This window comes from Protopterus annectens, chromosome 3.part0, assembly GCF_019279795.1.
Source record: "Protopterus annectens isolate FY-2018-M chromosome 3.part0, PAN1.0, whole genome shotgun sequence".
Classification (NCBI taxonomy): domain Eukaryota; kingdom Metazoa; phylum Chordata; order Ceratodontiformes; family Protopteridae; genus Protopterus; species Protopterus annectens.
The window spans coordinates 594,137,142-594,162,506 of record NC_056731.1 but is presented as its reverse complement, the minus strand read 5'-3'; the positions used below and the strand labels follow the sequence as shown (position 1 = coordinate 594,162,506).

The 25,365-nt window shown below is 39.3% G+C and overlaps 1 protein-coding gene across 13 annotated transcripts in view; it reads left to right on the top strand.

Moving 5' to 3' along the window:
- Window positions 1-25,365, top strand: part of ARPP21 (cAMP regulated phosphoprotein 21) — a 1,402,215-nt gene that overhangs the window by 1,050,427 nt on the left and 326,423 nt on the right. For 8 of the 13 annotated variants that reach the window (XM_044065000.1, XM_044064996.1, XM_044064997.1 and 5 more), the window contains 2 exons: window positions 20,028-20,132; window positions 22,062-22,316. The exons of 1 other annotated variant lie outside the window; for it this stretch is intronic. In XM_044065000.1, the coding sequence (XP_043920935.1) occupies window positions 20,028-20,132; window positions 22,062-22,316 (360 nt within the window). The remainder of the gene's footprint in view (window positions 1-20,027; window positions 20,133-22,061; window positions 22,317-25,365) is intronic. 4 more of the 13 variants (XM_044065001.1, XM_044065007.1, XM_044065004.1 and 1 more) reach the window with 2 other exon arrangements.

Here is a 25,365-nt window from a genome sequence, read left to right as displayed (position 1 = left end):
TTCTTTGCCCATTTCTTCAGCATCAAAAAATGCCCCACCCAGTGATTACAGTGTCTTATGTACAGAGAGACACAAAGTCATAAAATGCCAGGATTTGCAGACATAAATGAGGGCAGTGTGGAAGAAGAACACCTAGTAGACAGTTCCAACAGTAGTAGGAGTAATGAGTGTCATAAAAAAGAATCTAGTTGTGTTTAGATATGCTACCGATACATGTAATTCCATATGAATTACACAAGGAGTCAATTCTGGGCACATTGTAGGTGCTGTGAAGAATAATACTTCAACTTAGGAATGGGGTCCGTTCCCACCATGGGACTGGAAACCCAAAAGACTTTGAGAAATTAAAGAAGGATAATTATTCTCTTTTCTTTCTTTTTAATTTACCCTTCCAGATCTAATAAACCACTGATGCAGCAGTTCTTTACAGATTTTTACTACTTTGTCCCCATCTCTCACAGTCCAGATTACTGCTTCCCTTATCTTCCATTTGGGTTCTTTTCAGCCATATACTTGCTATGTGCTTAAACTTTTGCTTCCTTTCATTGTTAGTCCCCATTTGTGTTTTGGAATTATGCTTTCATTCTTTTCCCATTTCCCACTCCTAGCTTCATACAGTACCTCTTTATTACACATATATTCTGCTTCTACAACACCAATTAACAATCATTTTTGCTCAGTTCTTTCATTTGAAGGTTCTGTACCCTTTCAGTTCTACTCCTTGTTAACTAATTGTCATATAGATTGTAGTACATTTTATAACTTTCAGACAACCCTTTGCTTCTCTCCATTTCCATCATCCTGTATATTCTGCTCTCTCCATTTCCCTTTAAATACCCTTTTACTTTCAGGAGCTTTACGTCATCTTTATCATCTTCTCGAATTATCCCATTTCATTTTAATCATACTGTTTCTGTCTTCTTTTTAATTATTTTTCATCTTCCATCATCCTTCTCTACCATTCTTCATTTTTCTGTTTTCCCTCTATCAAGAACTTTTGCTTTATTTGAGCACTGAGGCACATTTTCAGATCTTGAGTCACCACCACCCTCTCTTTCTACACTTTTTAGCCAGTGCATTCCTAATGGCAGTCTCCCAAGCTCAAATGTATGTGTCAGTCGTTTTATAGTTGTTGCATTCACTGTTCAGCTCATGAGACTGGTAAATGTCTAAACATATAGGTAATGCTACATTACATCATTATCTTTACCATATTTATGACTCTTTTATCATATTTGTCAGTTACCTTTGCATGTCCCCTCTGGAGAAATAGATATTTACCATTCCGCAGTCATTTTCTAAGTGTTTATCGTCATATGTTCAATATATTGTTAACCCTCAAATATTTAACTTTTTCCTTTCTCCTAACACTACCATCTCCCTTTTTCTACTCCTCCTTATCCATTCTTACATGGAAGGTATTCTTACAAGTACAGTCCACTTTCTGGAGTTAAGAAACTTTACTGCAGTTACAAGCCTCCCCCATCCTTTGTTATAAGCACAAAGTCATTAACATAATAGTGTGATGTAGGTTCATCTCTGCCCTGTTGTCTCTGTTTCTCATTCTTCACCTTGTCTGTCTCTTACATACCTCCATCACTGTCTGTCATAACTAAAGTGACCAAGGGAATTCTGGCCTCACTCTGTTACGTATCCTATATAAATCCAAAAACAAATGATGTTGGGGGAAAAAAGAACCACTGGTGTGTAAAAGCAAACAAAGTCAAAAAGTAAAAATGAGAAATACAACCAGTGGTACACAGCAGATGTAGATCCAAGTCATAATTTAATGTATAGAATAACACACAGATGAGTGCTTTTGCATATAGCTTCTTCAGATCAATAAACAGAATAAAGCACTAGCTAATTATAGTACAAACTCAATAGTGCATCCAATCAGTGAAAAGGGCATTTTCAGGTTGCTAGGTACTTGAACTAGTAATTAGTCACCAGCACTTCTTAAAGTCAACCTGGAAATAATATGCTCTAAGCCAAGGTAAGAACAAGTTAAAAACACAAGTGCATATATATGCAGACCAACCATATACAAATCATATAAAACTTAGTATATGTAAAAACTGTAATGTCTATAGGGTTAAAAATAATGATAATATTATTATATTATATAATATTAAAAACATATGTATAATGTAAAACTGAATGAAATGACTAAAAACTATCTCTGTATATATGTATATATCTGTCATGTCTCTAAAGACGAAATATTCAAATATCAGTAGAAACAATATGTATAGCTTAATGTATAATAACCAACTAATGTGTAGACTCGCATCACAATAAAATTCACTGTATATTAGGGATAACATTCAAATGCAGCAAATTTATAGCTAAACACAACAGATCATATGGTCTAAGACACCAAAGACTAAATAGAAAGAGGTTATCTCTTACTTAGGAGTCTATCTCTCAATGCTGGTTGTGTTGAGACATGTTCATTTAGGCCAGGGGGAACAAATGAGCCCCTAGTCTAAAGATCGACTTCATCTCTGCTTGGTACATTTTGTTGCCCAAATCACCCATTCTAACATCTAGCCTTAAAACCACTAACACTAAAAATCTAAAATCATGTCCATCACCAGATGTGTTCATATGCTTCACTACTGCACTGTAATTCAGACCCCTCCGTGCGCAAAATAAATGATCTCGTATCCTCTCCCTCAAACGTCTGTTAGTCCTGTCAACAGAAGCTTTTGCAGGCTATACAATGTGCTAAGTAAACTAAATCTTTAGTGTTACAGTCTGCTGTTGGAAGATGTGTAAAAGGCTTATCATAGACAGGATGTATGTATCTCCCTGATTCATCAATATAGTTGCAAAAAGAGCAACTATTACACTTGGCAGTATGTGGTGCTGCATTTTCAGTCTTCATAACAATTGCATTGGGAAAGACACAAATTATGTTGTATAGATGTTTTATTTTTATAACCAAATCTAGGTCTATCACCCACCACCCTGGAAATCTCTCTATTGGTTCCTAGGATCGGCTGGTGTCTAAGGGTCGCCTAATGGTTAAGGTGTTTGCCTTCCAAACACAAGGTGCAGGGTTTGAGTCTCACAAGGGATAATTGGCTAGGCTTAAAATACCCCACAAGGTCAGTTAGCCTAGTACTAATCTATGAACCTAATCTATAATCTTCCTGATGTTTTTTTCATCACGTGAAAATGCAAGGCTAAGAAATGGAACTAAATCCTTGGCCTTGTTATATCCACAGGTTGTGATGCTAGAGGTTGGGAAAAATATGGTTTCCCTCTAGTTTGCCTACACTTCCTAGTGTTTTGTTGTGCATACTGTAACTCATCATCATGGTACCCTCTAGCCGTAAAGTCAGCATATATCTGAGCTAGTCCTACTTCAAAATGTTGGTCATTACTATGTAGGCGACTTATCCTTAGATTCTGTCCTTTCAAGACATTACGAAAAACATGACCAGGGTGCATACTGTTACAATGTACATACGTAGGTCTACAGCATTCCTTTCTGAAAAGTTTAGTCTGAATGCTATTGTTTGCACTCTTAACTAACAAAATATCCAAGAACTCTATTTTCACCTCTGAGTATTTGAATGTAAATTTCAAAAAGCTGATGCTTGTATTCAAGCCTTCAAGAAATCGGTGTAGTTGTAATAAATCACCTGTCCACAAAAAAAAAAACAGGTCATCTACAAATCATCTGTAGAAGGGCACATATGATGTGTAATAATCAGAGTTGCACATCACATCATCCTCCCAACTTGACATGACCAAATTGGTGTAGCTATTGGCACATGAAGTGCCCATAGCTACGCCAGAGGTCTGCAGATAGTACTTCTCATCAAAGGTGAATGCATTGTTCTCCAACACCATTTTCATCACTAGGCATAAGAAATATATATGTCTAGAATCATATGTGCTCTTATTCAATAGAACCAGTTTAATTATCTGTATGCCGTCATAATTCGGTATGCAAGTAAATAAGGATGCAACATCCATGGTAACCAACAATTCCATATCTTGATCTCCCATTTTCCTCTACAAAAGCATGTAGGTCCTGCAAAAAATGCTTAGTTTCCACTAACACAGATTTACAATGGGATAGAATGGGTTTACATTGCTTGTCGAGGTATATAGATATAGGCTCGATAAGCCACCCACTCCCTGCAACAGTTGGTCTAAAAGGGGGGCTTAGTGCATCCTTATGTATTTTGGGTAAACCATTGAGAATTGGTACTCCTGGATGTTCAACTAAAGAACAGGTATAAAGCTCACTAGTCAGCAAATGATTCTCTAAACATTCTGCAAGTGCGTTTATAATGCTCTCACTTATTTTCAAAACATCATTCCTATCAATCGGTTTATAGGTATTGACATCATAAAAGCATATGATTAATACTTCCAATATAAAAGTGTCTGTCCATCACAACTGTTGCAGTGAGTGGGTGGCTTACCCAGCCTATATCTATATACCTAGATTCTGACATCTGTATATAGGTTGGCTGTATATAGGATGACTGTATATAGGTTGTTTATAAAGATGGAAAACAGTGGGGTCCCAATATGGAGCCTTGTGGCACTCCAAGGGTGTTAGGTAATAGGCTGGAGAGCTTGTTCTGCCAGAGGACAGCCTGCTGCCTCCCACTGAGGTAGGATTTAAACCATTGAATAGCACTGGAATTTAGTCAGAAAGATTGCAGGGTGTGAATCAAAAGTTGGTGATCCACCATGTCAAATGCCTTTGAAAGATCCAAGAAGAGGGCTGAGGATGTTTGATTATTGTTACGATTATTATTAATGGTATTGGTGAACGCTAGTAGGGCTGTTGTTGTGCTGTGGTGTGGATGGAAGCCATGTTGGGTATCAGCCATGAGGTGATTCTGAGTTAAGTGGTGCATGAGTTGTTTGTGTATTAATTTTTCCATAATCTTAGCTAGTGGAGAAAGTATAGCTATCGGTTTGTAGTTAGAGAATTCAGTGGAGGAACTCCCTTTATGTAGTGGGATTACATAGGATGTTTTCCAAATGGTGGGAATTTTTGCCTTTGCTATGGTGCGGTTAATTAGCATAGATACTGGATAGGCTGGCATCAGCTGATTTTTGAAGGTACTCAGCAGGGAGTTGATCGGCTGAGAGTGTGGTGGGTTTTAGTTTTTTGAGCAAGGTATGGATAAGTGATGTGGGCACTGGTTGGATGCTGAAAGAGAGTAGATTTATAGGGGTGGTACTATCAGGGCCAGGGGAGCCGGGAAGTAGTTGTCTAGCTAGGGCTTGAATGGTCTCTGTAAAGAATGGTTAAAACTGTCTGACATCCTCAGGAGATTTATCAATGTTAACGATGGGGATAGGGGTAGACATTTTTCCAGGATGGAGTAGATTATTCAGACCTGCCCAGAACTTCTGAGGATTGTTCTGGTTTGCTGTCTGTAAATTACAGTAGTATTGTTTTTTGTCTTGTAAAATGAATTTTTTAGTCTCATTCCTAGCTTGCCCATATTTAACATGATTGTAAGGGTCTTTAGTGGAGCGCCATAGAGCTCAGATTTTGTTTCTGCTGGAATGTTTTAGTCTAGGTTCTTTAGACAGCCATGTAGCAGTTTTTACCTTTGTTCACTTAAAACGTGCAGGTGCATGCAAGTCAAGGATATCAAGAAATCTATTGTTAAAATATGCAACTGCCTCTTCTAAGGGGAGGAGTTTTAGCATAGACCAATTACAGGAGTCAAGTTCCTGTTTGAATTTGACAGGGTTAAAGTTTACTTTGTTTCTGACTTTTCTGAGTAAGGATTGATGAGGATTGGAGTGTCTGGTGGCAGTAGCTACCTTTTAGTCTGGGCAGAAGGTGGCATAGCTAGTAAATCTGCGCCAGCCTTTCCCAGGTGTGTGTGTGTGTGTGTGTGTGTGTGTGTGTGTGTGTGTGTGTGTGTGTGTGTGTGTGTGTGGGTGTGTGTGTGTGTGTGTGTGTGTGTGTGTGTGTGTGTGTGTGGGTGTGTGGGTGTGGGTGTGTGTGGGTGTGGGTGTTTGTGTGTGTGTGTGTGAAAATCTAATCTCAGAGTGTGTGTCAGCTGTTTGGAGCAGGGAGATATGAAGCACTGGTTTCACAGAGGGGGTGTTGGAGGACTTGGCTTGGACACTTGGTTGAGGACCCGACTATATAGCTGTGGCAGTGGGGAGTCTTACTGGGGACTTGGAGGGAGACAGAGAGAGAGATATCCAGACCCTTGTCTGAGCGTGTTTCCTGTGTTCTCTTAAAGAAAATTGTGTTTGTTGCCGAGAGCTGCATCTGGAAATACTATGTGTATCTATTTTTGTTCCAAGTTAACATCCGTCTGCAGTGTAAGTGGTTAGGATTCAGGTTTCTTGATTACTGGCCCAGAGAGGGGACATCACAGGCCTGACCATCGTTGAACAAGTAAGGCTGTTTAAGGACTGGTACTGACAAGGAGTAAATGGTTAGAAGACCCAGTTGCCTTACATTTCTTATGATCTAATGATCTTTAGTTTGTGCTTCTGTACCTTTAATTCCATTAGTCTCTCTCTCTCTCTCTCTCTCTCTACTTTTCTTTCTACTCCTGTCATTATTTGCTTCCTCATTTCACATTCATGACATCCCAAAATTTTCCACATCTCCGCTTATTTTCTACAAATCTCTTTCACAGCTGTTTTAGCTTTCTTTCCTCCTGCTTTGACCTTCATAGCACCTCATTGTATCTCCATCCTTTGTACTCCACATTCACTGCTACCCCCACATTTTCCATGACTACCTAGCTATGGTGTTATAAACATATCACCCTAATTACAGCCACTCTCCCTTGTTACTCAGTATATGTCTCACCTGGCTCTGTACCTTACTCACGTTCCTACACTCACTTTCATTCCTGTTCCTAGTTTATCCATGACTTGAAATCACCATTTCTCATTTTTCACATAAATTCTCTCTCTTATAAATTAGATTATGCTCACAGCTGTCCTATCTTTTCCAGGATTTAAAGATGTAATATGGTTTCCTGTTATGATTTCAGCCTTTATTCCACTTATCCTTCCACTCAATATTTTAATGTGGCTCCTTCCATGTCTCTTGGCTCCATATATATTTCTAATCTTCCAGATTTCCCCCTCTTATCCTTCCCCCACTTTTGCAAAATTCCCTTCTTCTCTGCCATTCATTTTTAAACATTTGTCTTGTAGGATTTGAAATAATATAGTCATGCTTCCTTTACTGTGCCACTTTCATCATTCACCCAATACCGCACACTCCCTTGCCCCAAATCACTAATTTCTATTAAATTCGTTGTCATATGCTGCAGTTGAATGTGTACCATTTCTAATCTAACCTTTCTCGTTATCTTTGTCAAGGTCATTGCCTATATTGTATCATAATGGATTGAATTCCTCACCCCTCTTCTCCTTCACACGCCCACTTTGTTATACTCTACTTCTCTTTCCCTTTGCTTTAGTACAGTTTTGTAACTAGGGTGGGGCAAGAGAGACAACTGCACCAGGCACAAGGTGTTGGGGGAGTGATCAGCCAGTCCTGATATCTAATGCACTACCGCCTTTTATAAGCCAGGTTTGGATTTGCAGTCAAACCTGAGAATTGGCAACTCTGTGTGTGGTCTTAACTATAGCAACTGATAAATGCAAATGGTTTGCAAAAGTTTAAAAGTTAAAAAAAATATTTTTTTTAAAACTGCAGACAGTTCACTACCGTTTAGAAGAATTGTTTTAACATGAGCGCCTAGCACTTGGTGTAGGCAGTGTATAGACTGTAGCAACTGTTTGCTACATTTGTATCAAGCAATCTGATACAGTTTATAACAAGAAGACATTATTTTTATTTATTTACTTATTTTTAATAAAATGGAGGAGGGTCGGGGATAGGCCACAGAAATGAGACCTGAATGACTATGCAGGATGGGGGAAGGTATGTTCTGCATCTCGCCACCTGATAAGTGTGCCAGTAGAACAAACATCTGTTTATTTTTTAATCTCTCCCTTCAATGGAAGGGCTGGTGGGGGTGGGGTGCATGGATATGTAATTAGCCAATTGCTACAATGTTCATGGTACCAGCACAAGCACCGGCTGAGCCAGCTATGCTTCCGTGTTTGCATTCCGTCACTGTTCTAGTTCCTTTATAACCTAAAGCTACATTTCTTTCATTCTCTTCCTCTCAGCCCCAGTCAGTTAATGCTTTTTGAGGTAGCTAAAGATTCCTCACTGCCCTTGACACTTCACTGTTAAAACTACCTAGGAAAAGCAGAGCGTAACCATTCTGCCTAAATCTCCTTTGATGGTTGCTTCCTATTACTCCTTTACTCTCCTCTCCCTTAGAAGCTGCCTTTCTCACTTCTCAACAATATGATCTCTGACAATAGTTTACCATTATAATTCACATAGCTCTGTGTATTGTTATTACAGTTATACAGTGCCTTTGACTCTATAATTTGGCTGAGAGAGGTGTTTGTTTTATTTGCATTATACCTTCTGCCATTTTTCTCCTTTCAGTTCAACACTTCAGCAAAATGAAGGGTAGGCAGCACAAAACAAGCACTGATCTCGCTGTAACATGGCTTAATATTCCCTTTCTCTGAATCATTTTTATGCCTTTATGATAGTCATTAGACATTTGAAATGTATTTATTACTTCCTGTTTAAAAGCTTGTTCAGTTCTTCCTGTATTACATTGAGACACACAAAGGGATCTTACAATGTGGGGGAGCTGTGCTCTCCCCTAAATATAGAGTATATACTAAATCTAGGATCGCACTACAGTGGGGAAAGGGCATATACCCTTTACTACTCTACACAGTGCCATATATACTAACTGCAGTTCAGTGAAATGAATTTTCAGTAATTTGAGTTTTCAGCAAAGTGGTCTGGGTGAAATGAAATTCAGTGAATGAGATTCAACGAAACAAAGTAGACCCATATATATATATATATATATATATATATATATATATATATATATATATATATATATATATATATATATATATGGGTCTACCTGACATTGCCGACACTCCAGAATGCCGACAACCATATGACCGACACCATATGATCGACATTCGGAATTCTGACAATGCGGAACCGGCATCTCACTATAGTGCGGAATGGAAAGATTTCCATTCCTGCACTGTAGAGCGATCTCAGAGTTGGTATATTAAAGTTACGGGGGGGGGTGCGGAGCCCCCCTGCTAGCAGTTGAAAGGGAATTTTGTTCCTTTTTTATGATTTTATTCCATTGTCGAGATATCGGTTGCCGGTGATGTGGTGTCGGCCATGTCATTGTTGGTGTTTTGCGCTTTCGGTATTTTCAGGTAGATCCATATATATGTATATAATAAAACAAGTCCTGCTGACTGTAATGCTGTGCTCAACCACAAACCAAGTAGTATAAAATGTAGAACACAGCACCACAACAAACCAATAAAAAGTAGATGGCAAAGAGCAGTATAAAATCCAAATAGACTTTCCTATATACAATTTTGAACAAGTCACATACTGTGCTAAATAAATAAAAAGTTTTTAGTGTCACAATTAGCTTTAACTTTAAACACATAATGATTACCATTGTCTGGTTGTATAAATGTATTGGATACATCAATGTATTTACAAAAAGTACATTTACCACAGATAGAGGTACCAAAACTAAAACCAAAAGGGCTATAGTTATAGTGCTTTAGCTAAACATGTACTAGAGAAGTAGGCAGTAGAAGTAATTTATGAAAGTTTTAGGTTGGGTGATATTACTAATGTCACAGAAGGGAAAGAATTAAGATGGATTCTTAAACTATCAGCACATAGAGATGCAGGTTTGAATGAATCAGTACCTCTTAAGCCAGTTCTGAAAGAAAGAGAGTTTCTTAAATAAGTATACTGCTATGTGTGTTTTTATGGCAATAGCCTTTTATGGTGTCTGTCTTAAAAGAAAGCTGTGCCTTTAAATTTGTATGGCTATTGTACTTGAATGTTTTTTATTGGTAGATATTTAATTGATTGCATTTTAAATATTTGAGATGCTGCTGATTTTTTTGTATGGTCTGAAGAAACGATTTTATTGTGAAAGTGCTCACCTGTGTTCGAATAAAAGTCTATTTGAATTTTATACTGCTCTTTGCCATCTACTTTTTATTGGTTTACTGTGATGCTGTGTTCTACATTTTTGTTTATACACACACACATGGACGCACACACCATGAGATCAGGTAATATAAATATGTATCATACATATTTTTATTTATTTATTTACATTTGCCATCCAGGTCAAATCCTACGGGGCTTGTTGCCATTTTTCACAGGAAGCATTTGATGAAAAGCTCCACATTAATGAGATGTTTACAGAGGTTTTGTTAATATGCAGTACATATTAAAGAAGTCTTGCTAGGATAAAAGTATTTATTTATTTTACATTTGTTGACCGGGATAGTTTGACTGGGACAAAGCCCTTTTTCAGCGGCGTCCCAGGGTGAAAAGCTTCATAGTACAACTATAAATTATACATACATGTTTCATTAAATGTAAAAATACAGTAAGGTTAGCAGCCTATAATTTAATGATAAAAGAGACAAAAGCATAAAAGTGGACTAGACAAAGAATAGTAGATAATGAAATTCAATAAGTTGATCAGTTACTAAATGAAATTAACAGAAGTTATAAAATTATTAATAATATGTTACGATATAGTGCAGCAGAAATCAAATGTAAAGAGAAGTAGTAGAAGGAGAGTAAAGTGACTCTTAGGGTGAAGAAGCAGGAGAGGTGGAGAAGCAAACAAGGCATAGCAAAGAGTAAAGGGAGAAACGGGGGTTAGGAAGGAGAGAGGATAAAAGAAGCGAGAGTGTAAGTATTATCTTCAAGTAGGATGGTTACAGTGGCATATCCAGCCTTGGTGTAGATATTCTTTAAGAGATCTCTTAAATTTGTGGACTTGAGGTATGCTTCTGAGGGTCATAGGTTGTTCCATTAAATGGCAGGTGAGTCATTATATAGGTTCTGTCCATCAGATTTTTTAGATTTGTAAATCTGTAGCAAGTATTGAAGAGCTCCTATAGATGGAATACTAGGATAGGAAGAAGGTTTATTGATGATGGAGTGAATGACGAGCATTTGAGTAACTTTGAGTTGGTTAGGGAATTGTAGTCAATTGAGTGACCTGAGGCCATGACAGTGGCTAGATTGGGATGGCAGATTAGCAGCAAATCTAGCTACTTTGTTATAGGTAGATTCAAGTTTAGTGAGAAGAGAAGACTAAAGATTTGTAAATATTTGTGAGCTGTAGAAAAGGTTAGGAAGAAGGTATGCATTGACTAGTGAGATTATGGATTCAAGGGTCAGGAACCTTTTATTTCTATATAGGAGGCCAAACTTTTGGTGAGTTTTCTTAATAGAGTGATGTATATGAAGGTCAAATTTCAGTTGGTCATCTATGATTACTCCAAAGAGCTTAATCTGGCTAACAGGGATGATGATAGTATTATTCAGTGAAAATATATTAAATGAGGATTTGAGGTGGCAGAGGGGTTTAGGGAGGAAAAGTAAGAGTTTTGTCTTTTTAGGATTGCATATTGGTTGTTAGTAAACCATGTTTCAGTAAGACTGTATGAAGTTTGTGTGAGGGTAAGTAGTTCTGTTGGATTGTCATCTGTAGATGTAATAGTAGAGTCATCAGCATATTCTATGAGGGAAGACTTAGGGCAGGATTTATGTAATTTATTAGTGAAGATATTAAAAAGAAGGGGTCCAAGAATAGAGCTTTGTGGGACTTCAGTATTAATGGGGAGAAATAGCAGAGAACCAGTTGATGGACTGCTGCTGATTAGAAAGGTAAACCAGGAGATTGTTGCTGGGGAAAGGTTGAGCTGGGACAGCTTCAAGAGGAGTATAGGGTGGGAGATTGTATCAAAGGCTTTTGACAGATCTAAAAAAGAGGTAAGAAACCAGTTTATTGTTATCTCTAGCAAGGTATATCCAATAAAAATGGCAAGAGACTCCACGACAAAAGCAAAAGAGGCAAGACTTGCTTGATCAGAATTTATTAAAATGCGTATACAGTACTGTGTACTGTGATTCTCCTGAATCTGTAATGAAATTGAACAGTATAGTGTAGTACACAGTCATATGTCCTGCATGTTGATAATGTTAAGTAAAACTTCAAAATACACATGTAGTAGTGTCAGTATGTACTAAAGAGTGTAAAAATACCTGCACCTGCATAGGTTGGTATGTCACAGTTATGACAGTGGTACAACAACAGTTCAGTTTTGCTGTGAAGTAACTTTTTAGTTTAATTAGGAAGTGTTTATTATTGGGCTTTGACTGTATTTCCAGTGGGGATGTATTCCATGACCTTAACAGAGAAACAGAATATAGTTTATCACCCAAGTAGTTACTTGATTTTGTAGTAAGTAACTAGATTTGGTTAACAGACTGAAGAAGTCCTGGAAGGTTATAATTTTGAACAAGGTTGAGTAGGGTGGGATGCATGTAATTTATACTAGATGTGAATCATTTTTAACTGGTTGAGGGTTGGGGTGTTTTGTACTTCTGACCATCTTATTTGTTTGAGTGCTGCACACTGATGAGTTTTGCTAGGTAGGTTAGATGCAAATGTTGCTTCCTTATTATTTGTAACCTGTAAGTCTGTGCAGGACTGTTTTTTTATGGGTTGATGAGTATTGTGGTGTCTATTTATTGTATTTATTTTATTTATTTTTTCACACTTACTTGACCAGGTTAGTGCCACTAGCCACTTTTCAGGGGAGACCTCAGGTGATATTTATACTAACTAGGGGTACTTTGGCCAGTACATTTGGGAAATTTCCCCTACTCTCTTCAATGAGTGCCTTTGGATCTTTTGCATCCTCCTGAGCTGCCACTGACTCAGGCAGATGAGGCCTCAGTTTAACATGTCATCCAAACTACATCAACCCCTTAGGCTGCACTTTAGTGTCAGTATTAGAAAATTAATCCAACTATCTGTTGTAGGAAAAGAACCCACAGCCTTCTGCATTAAAGGTGAGCGACCTTACCTGTTGAGCTCCTGAGAATGCTATGCACGGGAATAGAAGTGTTTGGGCAGTGGAAAGTAATGTTGACCATGTAATATATGGTTTTACTGTGTGTAACCTCCCTCATTTCTGGTTACTTTTCATTATGGTGTGGTCAGTGTGTTTATCATATTACAGTTACAGCAAGTAATTTAATGCGAGTTGCTTGATGTTCTTCGTTCCACATTGCTGCAGTCCTTACTATTGGGTAGTCCGCTGTCCAGTCGGCCCGAATACCAGAGTATATGGCTGACGTCGGTCAGGGCGAGGGTACTATCGCATGACCGACGTCATATCCTCAGTCTTTTGGTCCGATGCAGAAGCAGTTTTGCGGTGCAGGTTGGCGTTCTGAAATATTTCAAACCGGAGTTTCAGACCGAATCAGAGTTGGCTAGAACATTTTGGTTTATTCTTCCCTCAGTATTTATCCGGATGTCTGATACAGTGAATAACTGTATTTCTTGTGGGTTACAGATTCCTCTAAGGCATTACCATACCTTGTGTATACCTTGTTTAGGGCCTGAGCACGACGTTGTTGGTTGCGCTCTTGTGCTAGGTTTAACAAACGCACTATTAAGAGGAGGTTAGACTGTGCCAGGTTAGTGTTTGGGAAGCGTTGCAATTATAAAATGCCGTCGGATGCTCGGCCCCAAGAAGCGCAAGGACAAAACAGTGAAGCCTAGAGTTGATGAACGGCAGTCCCGGACGTCGGTTCTTTAGAAGGCTCAGTGGAGCCAGAGGTTTTGCCAGGAGTTTCTATGGAGTCTCAGGCAGAAACTTTACTGTTACAGGATGTGCCTTCTCAGGAGGTAGGCCAGGCTGAGGGCTTCTCAGGTAACTGTTCTTCCCTCTCTTCCCAAGGTAGTTAGAGCCTCTCCTTCTGTTGCCAAAACTTCTTTGAGAGGTAGGCCAAGTTCAGCTTCAGTGGGGCTTCTCCTAGCATTTCGGGTTCTGTACCTAAGAAACATATGCTTAAAATGGCAGAAGATTTGATTACTATGATTAGAGGTTCTATGCCCCTCCTGATAAGAGGCCTAGGGTGGAACCGAGTTTGATAGTTTTGAACAGGGTTCAGAGGCCTCTGAGTCTTCTTGCGGAAGATTTGCAGGAGTATCCTCCTTATTCTGATTCTGATGTGGATGATTCCACTCCTACAGCTTCTCCTCCTGAGGATTTCTCATTTTCAGAGACTCTGCATTCCATGAGGGAGCACTTTAAATGGGAAGGCCAGGATTACTCTGATTCCAGGAAAAGGCTTAGGGAATTCTTGTTTTACCCCAGCATAGGCCCTTAGCTATACCTCCTGTGTTGAATGTGGTGGAAGATGTTTTGCAGAGGCTTCCCTGAACCCTGACTCTTTGCCTCCTGCTCCTGTTAAACCTGATAGGTACTATAGGGTGCCCGAAGCTCATAAGTATTTGTTTAAGAGTCCTGACTATGACCCAGAAACTGTTTCTCAGGGGCCTAAAGGTGTTAAGGCCTCTGTGGTTAAAAATCCTGTTCCCACTGATAAGGAGGCAAGGGCTTTGGATAGGTGGGGAAAGAAAGTGTATACTTCTTCCACTCTAGCCATGAGAGCGTTGAATTGTCAGTTTCACATGCTAAAATATCAAAATTATCTCCTTTCACAATTGAAATCTAAGGTGGATGCTTTGGCGGAAGGTATTGAGTGTAAAGAGTTGCTGGATTTGGTTCATGTGTCTGAACAAGTGGGTAAGCATTCTTTGCAATGTGGTTTTGATGCTGTACAGGCCTCCTCGAGGGTGGCTGCCACTAGTTCTGTTCTTAGGCATGCCTGGTTGAGGGATCAGAATTTAGCTGAGCATGTTAAGACAAGGATTTTGGATGCTCCTTTACAGTCTGATGTGTTGTTTGGTTCGCCTGTGGAAGCAGTTTTAAAGAAAATGGAGGACAAAGCTAAGTCTATGCAAACTGTTAAAGATTTTTGCAGGTGCAGCCACCAAGTTTAGTAGAAATTGGCCTGCTAAGGGGTGGACATTTCCTGCTTATGATTCCCAGTCTAGGGGTAGGTCTAGACGTGGTAGGGGCAGAGCTCAAGGTTCTTTTAGGCCTAGAACAGGAGTTCACCTGCTCAGACTTCTGGTGAGGGCAGGGGTCAGTCCTTTCGTAAACAGACCCAATGACCTGCCTTTTCAGCTGCCAGTAGATTCTCGTCTGGCAGCTCCTTTGGGAGGAAGACTGTCTCTTTTCAAAGAAAATTGGGATTTAATTACTCAAGACAGATGGGTGTTGGATATCATTCACCACGGTTACAGGTTTTATTTCCATACTATGCCCCTTTCAAAGGCATGCCAGACGTTCCTCCTCCACAAAGAAAAGAGGCTCACAAGCAAATTTCTCAGTTACTCCAGATGGGGCCATTCAGCCAGTCCCTGTATCAGAAAGGGGCCAAGGATTTTATTCTCGCCTGTTCCTAGTACCAAAGAAGGGGAACACGTGGAGACCAATTTTGGATTTATCTCTCCTCAACACTTATCTGGACATTCCCAAGTTCAAGATGTTGACGTTACAACAGCTTTTACCTCTGCTGGGCAAAGATCACTGGATGGTAACTTTAGATCTCAAGGAAGCTTACCTTCATGTGCCTATAAGGCTAAGTTGCAGGAAGTATCTGCGTTTCGAGCTGGAAATTCTCATTATCAGTTCTCTGCATTGCCCTTTGGCTTATCTACTGCGCCCAGAGTATTCACAAGGGTTCTGGCTCCAGTGATAGCTTATTTCAGGCTACAAGGAATTCAAATCTATCCTTACTTGGACGACTGCCTGATTCTGGCTCAAGAAAAGGAAGACCTTCTACAGCATCTGGAATATGTTATAGCAGTGCTAAGATGCCTAGGGTATTCTGTGAACGAAATAAAGTCCAGTCTAGTTCCCTCTCAAGACATGTGCTTTCTGGGTGTGAGACTGAATACAGCAGCCCAGATGGCCTTTTTAACCCCGGACAAACAAAAGAGTCTATCACTTTACTTCCATCAACTATCTCATCAGTCCGTGCTGACTGCAAGGACAGTCCTTCAAGCATTAGGGTTCATGGCATCTTGTATTCTGGTGCTTCCCAATGCCAAACTGCATATGAGGAAGCTACAATGGTATCTCAAAATGTATGGACACAGCACTGCCAGGATTTGGACACTGTCATTCAAATAATACCTTGCCTTCAAAAGAATTTTTGTGGTGGGCTCAGGAATGTCACCTAAACAAGGGACTCTCTGTGACCCGGCCAGAGGCCAGTCAGATTTTAACGACAGATGCCTCGGACATTGCTTGGGAGCTCATCTAAATGGAAAGTGGATACAAGACAAGTGGCCTGCCAGACTACAGCATCTACATATCAACATGAAGGAGATGTTAGCAGTCCAGTTTGCATTAATGGCTTTCAAGGAGTTACTTCTTCCAGGGCAGGTGTTGATTCTAACAGACAACACAACTGTCATGTGGTACATCAACAAGCAAGGGAACACATTCTTATCCTCTATGCAGGCAAGCAATGATTTTATGGGAGACTGCGCTAAGCTTGCAACTAACTCTTCAGGCAAGGTTTCTGCCAGGAGCACAGAACTCCTTAGCAGACGAGTTAAGCAGACAAATCATGGATCCCCACGAGTGGAAACTGGATCTTCATGTATTTCAGAAATTGACAGTGTCATGGGGAACTCCAGACATAGATCTGTTCGCTTCTCCACTAAACCACCAGCTGCCAAAGTTTTGCACAAAGGGGTTTCATCGCACAGCTTGGAAAGTGGATGCTCTGTCTTTCAGTTGGAAAAATCTTCATGTGTATGCCTTTCCACCTCTGCCTCTTCTTCCAAAGGTGCTATTAAAAGTCAGACAAGACAAGCCAAGGATGATTTTGATAGCTCCAGATTGGCCTCGGCAACACTGGTACCCACTACTAAGGAGTCTGGTAAGGAAGCCTCCATGGCCTTTACCTTTGATTCCTCATCTGTTATCTCAGAAGGACGGTCATCTGCTCAATGTCAAGCTTCACTCTCTTCATCTAACAGCCTGGCATATTCTGTGTTGAAACACAGCAGGTCTCAACTTCCTCAACAAGTTTTAAATGTGATTATGGAAGCTAGAAGACCTAGTACAAGGAAAGTGTACGCAGAAAAATGGAAGAGATTTTTATTTTGGAGTACAGCAAAGAATTTGGAGGTTTCAGAGCCTAATTTGAGTGTGGCTCTTCAATATCTTACTGAGTTATTGGACAAAGGTTTGTCCTTCTCTTCCATTAAGATTCATGCTGCAGCAATTTCAGCTCACTATGATTGTGACCCACCATTGTTTTCGCATCCTTTGTTCAAGCAGTTTCTTAGAGGGGCAAAGAATATAAGACCCCCACGTAGAGCTCCTACTCCTGCTTGGGATCTCAATTTTGTGTTGGAAAAACTTACTCTACAACCTTTCTACTGCTGAATTGAAATACTTGTCATGGAAGACTGCTTTTCTATTGGCTATTACTTCTGCAAGAAGGGTGTCTGAGTTGCAGGCCCTTATGGCAGTAGAGCCTTTTTTTGATTTTCCATAAGGATAGGGTATCATTACGTACTAATCCTTCCTTTATGCCTAAGGTGGTTTCTAGTGTGGCTTTAAACCAAACTATTCATTTGCCTACTTTTTATGCAGACCCCCAAAATAAAGGGGAAAAGATTTTGCACACTTTAGATGTACACAGGCAATTGCGTTATTATTTAAGCAGGACTAAGGATTTTAGACAGTCTCAGCAGTTGTTTGTTTCTTTTGCTTTGAGTTCGCAGGGCAAGCCTGTGTCAAAACAAACTATTTCTAGGTGGATTGGGTTTTGCATTGCATTTTGTTATTCCCATCATGGCAAGGAGATTCCAGCTGGGATTAGGCCTCATTCCACTAGGGCTACTGCCACTTCAACAGCATTTCTAAGGGGGGTGGCAACTAAGGATATTTTGGAGGCAGCTACTTGGAGTTCAGTGCATACTTTCTCTAAGCATTATCACCTTCCTATCTACTCTAAGTCTAGGGCTGGTTTTGCCACAGCTGTTTTGCAAGGCATGTTGTCAGCTCCTACTTCTTTATGATTTGCCAGCCTCCCTTACCTCTGCTTTGGGATTCTACCCAATAGTAAGGACTGCAGCAATGTGGAGCGAAGAACATAGTACAGTTTTGTACCTACCATAAATGTAGATGTTCGAGGATCCACATTGCTGCAGTCCTCCCTCCTTCCCTCTGTGTTTAGGGGTGGTTGTGTAGGTGAGGTTATATGTTGATATTCTTGTACATAATTTTGGTGCAGGTATTTTGAGCCTTGTCTTTTTAGGGTCTTCTGACATCTGGGGCAAGAAAAGACTGAGGATATGACGTCGGTCATGCGCCTTAGTACCCTGACGTACTGACGTCAGTCTAATGCGCCCTGACATACTCTGGTATTCGGGCCGACTGGACAGCGGACTACCCAATAGTAAGGACTGCAGCAATGTGGATCCTCGAACATCTACATTTATGGTAGGTACAAAACTGTACTTTTTACTGGTGTGTTGTTTACAGAAGTGATGTTAATGGTTTTGACATGTTTCCAATTGTTTGTTGGTTTCATTACATTTAAAAATAGTTGAGTCACTTATCCAATTTTCACCGGGGCTTAATGCTTTTTGTGTAGTGTTTTCAAGTTCAGATAAAATGTAACTGATGCTATTGAAGTAGAATTGTTTGCATATTGTATTAGGATGGTATTTGCTGTTTGCTTATGCAGATTATTAATAATGATGTTAAATAAAAGTGGTCTTAAGATGTGAACCTTGTGGTACTCCAGCTGTGATTGGTAGATAAGTCAAATTAATATCATTCCACTGGACACACTGTATTAGCTAAGGTAGCTTTTAAATCAGTTAAGAGCTAAGGTTTGTATATATTGATTCAATAGTGGGTGGAGATGGACCATATTAATGATTTGGATAAATCTAAGAAGACAGAGGTGACATGTAAGCCTTAGTGTGTGTGTGTGTGTGTGTGTGTGTGTGTGTGTGTCTATTTGCTTCATTTAAAAAATTCAGCAGAGCAGATTCAGTACTCTAAGTCAGAAGTCATGTCGTTTTAGGAATAATAAGTTGCTTTTTAGTTAATATCCAGCTGCTTATTTGTATGTATGTTTTTCCAGAATTTTTGATATTGGGGCCAAGATTGCTGTTAGTCAGTACTTTAAAAGTTGTACTGATGAACTACTTTCATGAGGAGGAATTATTTTAAGACTGTTTCCAGATTTAGGGCATGAATTTCTCTGAGGCAGATGTATTTATCAGCACTGATATGGGTACGTAGTCACATGTGGTGCTATGAGGAGATACTGACATGGGAGATTATCTGGTACAAGGCATGTTATTTTTAGTCTTTTTATTAGGTTTTTGATTTGGTCTGTTGACATGGGATACAGGTCAAATGTGCTGTTATTATGTTGGACATTATCATGTGGCCTAGAAGAGGCTTGTTAATGTACCAGAGATGTAGCTGCCTGTATAATATGCAGTTTGCAAGCTGTGTTTTAGTTACTCTCACAAGGAGTTGGGCTGGAACGCTACTGTTTTTCTATTTTAATAGTTTATTATTAAACAAAATTTGGGGGGGTTATTTTTGTGAGCAGTTTATATATAAATAAAATTTTGTTTTTATTGTTACCAGTTTTATCTCATTTCTTAGTGTTTGGTAATTTTTATTTTGTTAGTGGATGTCGGAATGTTTTCATATTTTCCAAGCTTTGTCTGCATTTATACACACATATACACACACACACACACGCACACACACATATATATATACACTTAGTAAAATGATATTTATTGACTAGAATTGCTATGTTGCCGTTGATACTGACCTTTATTTTGCATTTGTGACGTGGATAAGATTTTCTGTACATATCATTCTTTCAGTACTGAAATAGAAAGTAATGGCTATTACCTCTTACTTTACAAATTCATTTCTATTCCAATCCTGTGCAGGCATTGCAGCCATCTTCCCAGTCTGTCCATTTTCCAGCGGTTTCTTATCCTTCACAGCATCTGCTGTCTGCATCTCCAACTCAGCAGCTCTCTGTGGTATTTCAGGTTTCTTTAATTCTCTTCATTCTGCTTTGGTCCTGACATACTGGTTTGTTGTCTGTGAGTTGCACTCTGCACATTATAGTTTCTATCATTATTTGGCTGAAAATGCATGTGCTTTTGTTTAAGCCTTGTTTAAGTTGTTTTCCACGCTATTTTTTGCTCTTTTGTCTGTTTTGATTGTGATATGATATATTACTTACTGACTCAAAGCATCTTCAGCATCAGTATATCTCAAGCTGTATGTCTCAACAAAAGCATGTATGATTAGTGTTGAGTAAATAGCATACCGTAATATGTTGTTGGAAGAGTGCGTCAAGAAAATGGGCATTTACATACAAAGATACATATAGCTTCAACAGAGTCTTTCATGTATTTTTAAATTAACATCATTCTCTAAAAAGTAAAAATCATTGAATTCCCCTGTGTTTCTGTAAAAGTTTTGAGAGACTAAACTTAATGCAAAGATAGAATATCAAGGACATATTATTGTAAAATACTTTAAACTTAGATGAGCATTTGCAGCCTTGTATATACCCCCAGTGGCCTAATGAATAAGGCACTGGCCTCCTAAGCCAGGGATTGTGAGTTTCTGTGCCATTTGGGGTGATGTAATCTTGATACAAGTTGAGCTCTTCAAACCTATGACCCTATACTAACATACCTCCAATGTACTCAAGGACAAACCTGGGTTGGGTTGCATTTCTAAGCTTCTAACGACTCCTGTAGTCGATAGCCTACTACAAACCTCTGACCTACTACAAACCTCTGAACCCATGTGGTGGTTTTGCCTGCTCTTGTCTGATTTATTCTGTTATTGACTGTTGAAGGGACTCAAAACATATATACAGAAGCTTATCGTTAGCCTTCTACAAAGTGGCAAGGGTGGTCATAATTGCACACTGTGTTTTTTCAGAGAACTCTGCACAAAACCCTCATGAATAATTAATGCATGCGTTTCAGATGCTGTGCTAAGCTGTAGAACAGCTTATTATATTTCTCCATCACCATGTCAATTATTAACCAACAGTCTGGTGTTTCAGCAGGCAGCTCTGGACCCATCCTCCCTCTGTCTCTTATCCTTTGTTAGCTACAGTTGTTACTTCAGTAATCCGCCTGTTGTTGTGCTGTGCTGACATTAATGGGATGAGTGGCTTGCTCTAGCATCTCAGTGAATAGCTGAATACTGAAATAAAACAAGACAGAAGCTGCTTTCTATGATTTGGACTCGGGTAGACATTTTAGACAGCAGCTATAGTGACAACTTAATTGTGGTTTCCATTTAGTATGTGGTTAAAAATGCCAGAAATCTCACCTTGTAGCACAGAGCCCTGCCTACAGCACAGTACTGTAGATCTGTCTGGGCTGAGAGCAGTTCTGCATGCATACAGCTAGTGCTGAGCTCTAAGCTGTTTAAGCTTAACTGCACTAGGGTTTGTTTGTTTTTTTTTTAACCATGTGACCTTCTGCTTGATCAGAACTAACCCTAGTAGCTAGTTTTAAGGCTCACTAAATCCCATCCCAGAGTATATTTCTTTGATTTGATCTTTTGAAACATATTAATTTATTTGTGAGTTAATTCCTTGGCCAGTTTCCCTCTTTTACTCCAGAATGTGATAACATAGATTACTTTTCTTAAGAGAGTGAATGTTTCAAAGATGAGTTATTTTGGAAATGTATGTACACATACCAGTTAATATGTTGGTAGGTGAAGGTGTCTACTGAATAAGCAGGATTAGATACAGAAGGATAGGCTATATGGACACTGACTAAGCTATAATTCTCTTTTGTTACGCAAGGTATCTCTAAGTGAGCCCTTGAAGTAACTGTGCATTCTTCCCTATTTTTTCTTTGCATGGAATACGTTTTAATTTTGGTTGATTTCTTTGTGCACAGCTGTGACTGGTGTCTGACTGATTCATGTTAACTTTGCAGCGGGATGAGCTGACATCACAATTCAACCAGATGAATTTAAGCCATCAGTCATCTGCAGAGGCCTCTGAGACTTCAGCTGGCACTGTTTATCCATCATCCTTAATGCCTCACCCTTCCCAGCAGCCAGGCTATGTAATGCAGTCCACAAATCAGCAGCTTCCACCTGGGAATTTTACAGGCTCAGGGTCTGCAGGACCACAGCCAGTACTTCATCCCCCTCCTCCGCAGGGCTATGTACAGCAATCACATACTCAGGTATGGTCTGATGCACAGCTTTCTGAACATGCTATCTTTAATTCATTCATTTTATGATACTTCTTTGTATTTGATGTTCATTGTCAGAATTGTAATCTAATAGTGTACTGAAATATTTAACCCTATTGCATACCAGCATAATTTAAATGATTGAATCCCTATTAGCCCTATTATCACAGACTTTCAGCAAGGTGTTTGGAAATCTTCAACATTTTTTAATTTGCATTTGCCTACTTAAAAATACTATTTGTAATTATGTAATCTACATTATTTAACAAAAACTGAGATACACAGCTGGCAGTGCTTAGCGCCTATTTTGGAACCAGAAGCTAAAAGTAACCAGATAACTTCCTAGTACATTATTCATTGTGTAACCATAACACACTTTGCTGAGAACTTGCTGCTCAGTAACTGCATTTATAACCCAATGTTCATGAGATACTTTTGAATTATATTTTAATGTCATGTATGTTTTTTAACTAGGTTAGCGTGCTGCTTAAAGATCAGTTCAGCCATCACCTGGAAATGAGGCAAAAATACAAATTTATAATTAGTTGCACCATATCTACTTCTGTGTACATATTTTATTGCCGTATGCACTATAATTTTTGGATGATTGTTTTATGCCTTTGTTTCGTTCAGGGTCTCTCAGTCTCTGAGTAAACCTCTAGGGATGTTGATGGCTCATACCTGCATGTTTGGGTAACTTTATCATCCCAAAGAACTATATAAAATTTTAAAATGATATTTGTGTATAAACCTAAAAATCTTAATGCTGTGGCTCCATGCATTTAAGGCACAACCAGTGTATTAAGAGATCAAACTACCAGTTGTATGTTGACAGTCAAATGACTGCGTGCACAATTGAGGGACAGAATGACAGTAACTTGCAATGTATTTTTGATTTTGATGTAATGTGGCATTAGATCGATCAATGAATTGCATATAGAATATACAGTTATACCGACACATGTTGTCTGCTCTGTTGGCATGTTGGAAAAAGCCTCGACTATGACAGAGATGTCCTGTGTTCAGTTAGTGACTTGGATGTCTGCAGGAGCTGTCTGGGAAGTAAAGGAATGAGGTAAGGTGTGGAGGTGTGCTGGGGTGTGACTATCCCATGAGCCCTGGTGGTGACACTGGGACCTTGAAAGCAAAACTATTACTGCCGTAGGCAGGCTGGGGAAGAAGAATACTCCATCACATAGGCTGAGGCATTTTCTTATTATACCATTGCATACTAACATGAGTCACATCTGGCTTGTACTTCACTGATAGGAAAGACTTAAATAATTGAGCTTGGCCTCAGTACGATGGCTATAGCTTCTCTGCTTCTCTCCATGGTCATGGAGGGAATCATACCAAACACAGATATAGAGTTCATCTCAGCTGGAGGGATGGGATCTGTCTGCTGATCGGACATGTCAGGCCCTGGGAAAAATGGATCTGTAGGGAATGCTGAGATCTGAAATGAAATATAAGCTGTCCAAATAAGTAACTAGCAAAAATGTTGTACAGGCACACAGCGCAAACACACACTCAGTTACTCATATGTAAATATATATGTGTGTGTTTGTATTTTATATATATATATATATATATATATGGATTCCTAGTACAAGAATGAAAGTTCACTACTTCGAACTTGTAATAGGAAGCCTCACTTCTGCGGAAGTTCACTTTAATGAAAGTGAACTTTTGCGTAAGTGCACTTCACTGAAAACACCGCAGGATAGTGGAGGACATAAAAAACAAGCTATGTCCTCCACTATGGTGCGATAGTCATGGACCGTAGGGTTAGGGCAAATTTTGAAAATGAAAAATACAGTTTTTTTATGTTTTTTTCAGGGGGGCAAGCTCACCTGCATCCCCACACCTCCTACTAATTAAATATACCAATGCAAGGGATTGCACTATAGTGAGGAAAATGGTAAATATCCTGTTCCACTCTGCATAGCGATCTCCATTCAAAATGTTTGAGGTTTCAAAACTTTGAGCTTCTGGTCTTGGCTTTTGAACTTCAAAGTTTTGAAACTTTGAGTTTTAGAATATATATATATATATATATATATATATATATATATATATATATATGGTTTCACTTTATAATCTCAATACTGAAATATCGAATTTCAGTATTTCGAGACTATAAAGCCGAAACACCAGAAAAAGAAAACCAAAACCACGAAACCCAAAATCGCGACTGTTAAAGCACACACACAAACACAACTACACTTACCTCCGCACAACACACACAAACACACACACACACACACCCACTGTAAGCAGGAGGTAAGCCCCCCATGCACCCCCAATACTTATATATACTAACTCCGAGGTCACACTAAATACCAACACACACAAAACCCACCAACATGCATTCCACACCCGCTCTCACAAACACACATCACACAGATACAAACACCACCACTCTTGGCTATCTGAAAGTTGGGTAAGTGAACTTTCGGTCTACTGAAGTAGATCCTATATATGTATTTATGTGTTAATTTATATATCTATCTACCAAGGGAGCCCGCAGGATTTTTTGCAGGGGGGTGCAAACCCAGAGCCCCACCCACAAAGCCCCACCCCATCCACCCACATAGCCCCACCCCCTCCACCCACATAGCCCCACCCCCTCCAATCATGCAGCCCCCTCCCCCACGCAGCCATTACAGGGTCCCATTACTTGGCTATTTCTCCCCAGTTGCCATAAACACTGTCAAAATTCTTAGTGTGCATACTGTTTTATGCTTTACTTCTACAATGATTACAGATATCTGGATTTAATTAGGAATCCGTGATAAGTTGTTTTACATACCCCATGTACATTGCAACTAACTCAAGGGAACTTTCAGCTGGCAGCCCTTTTGAATTCAGATCAAGAAGGCTTGGCTGTTCAGTTCTCTATACTGAAATAATTTCTCATTCATTGCTAGTAATCATTTTATTTTCTTGGGTACTAACAGAGTTTTACTTTTTACCTACCATAAAGACAAGATATTTGTTTTACCTCAAAATACTTCCCCTTGTTTTATTTATTTATTTG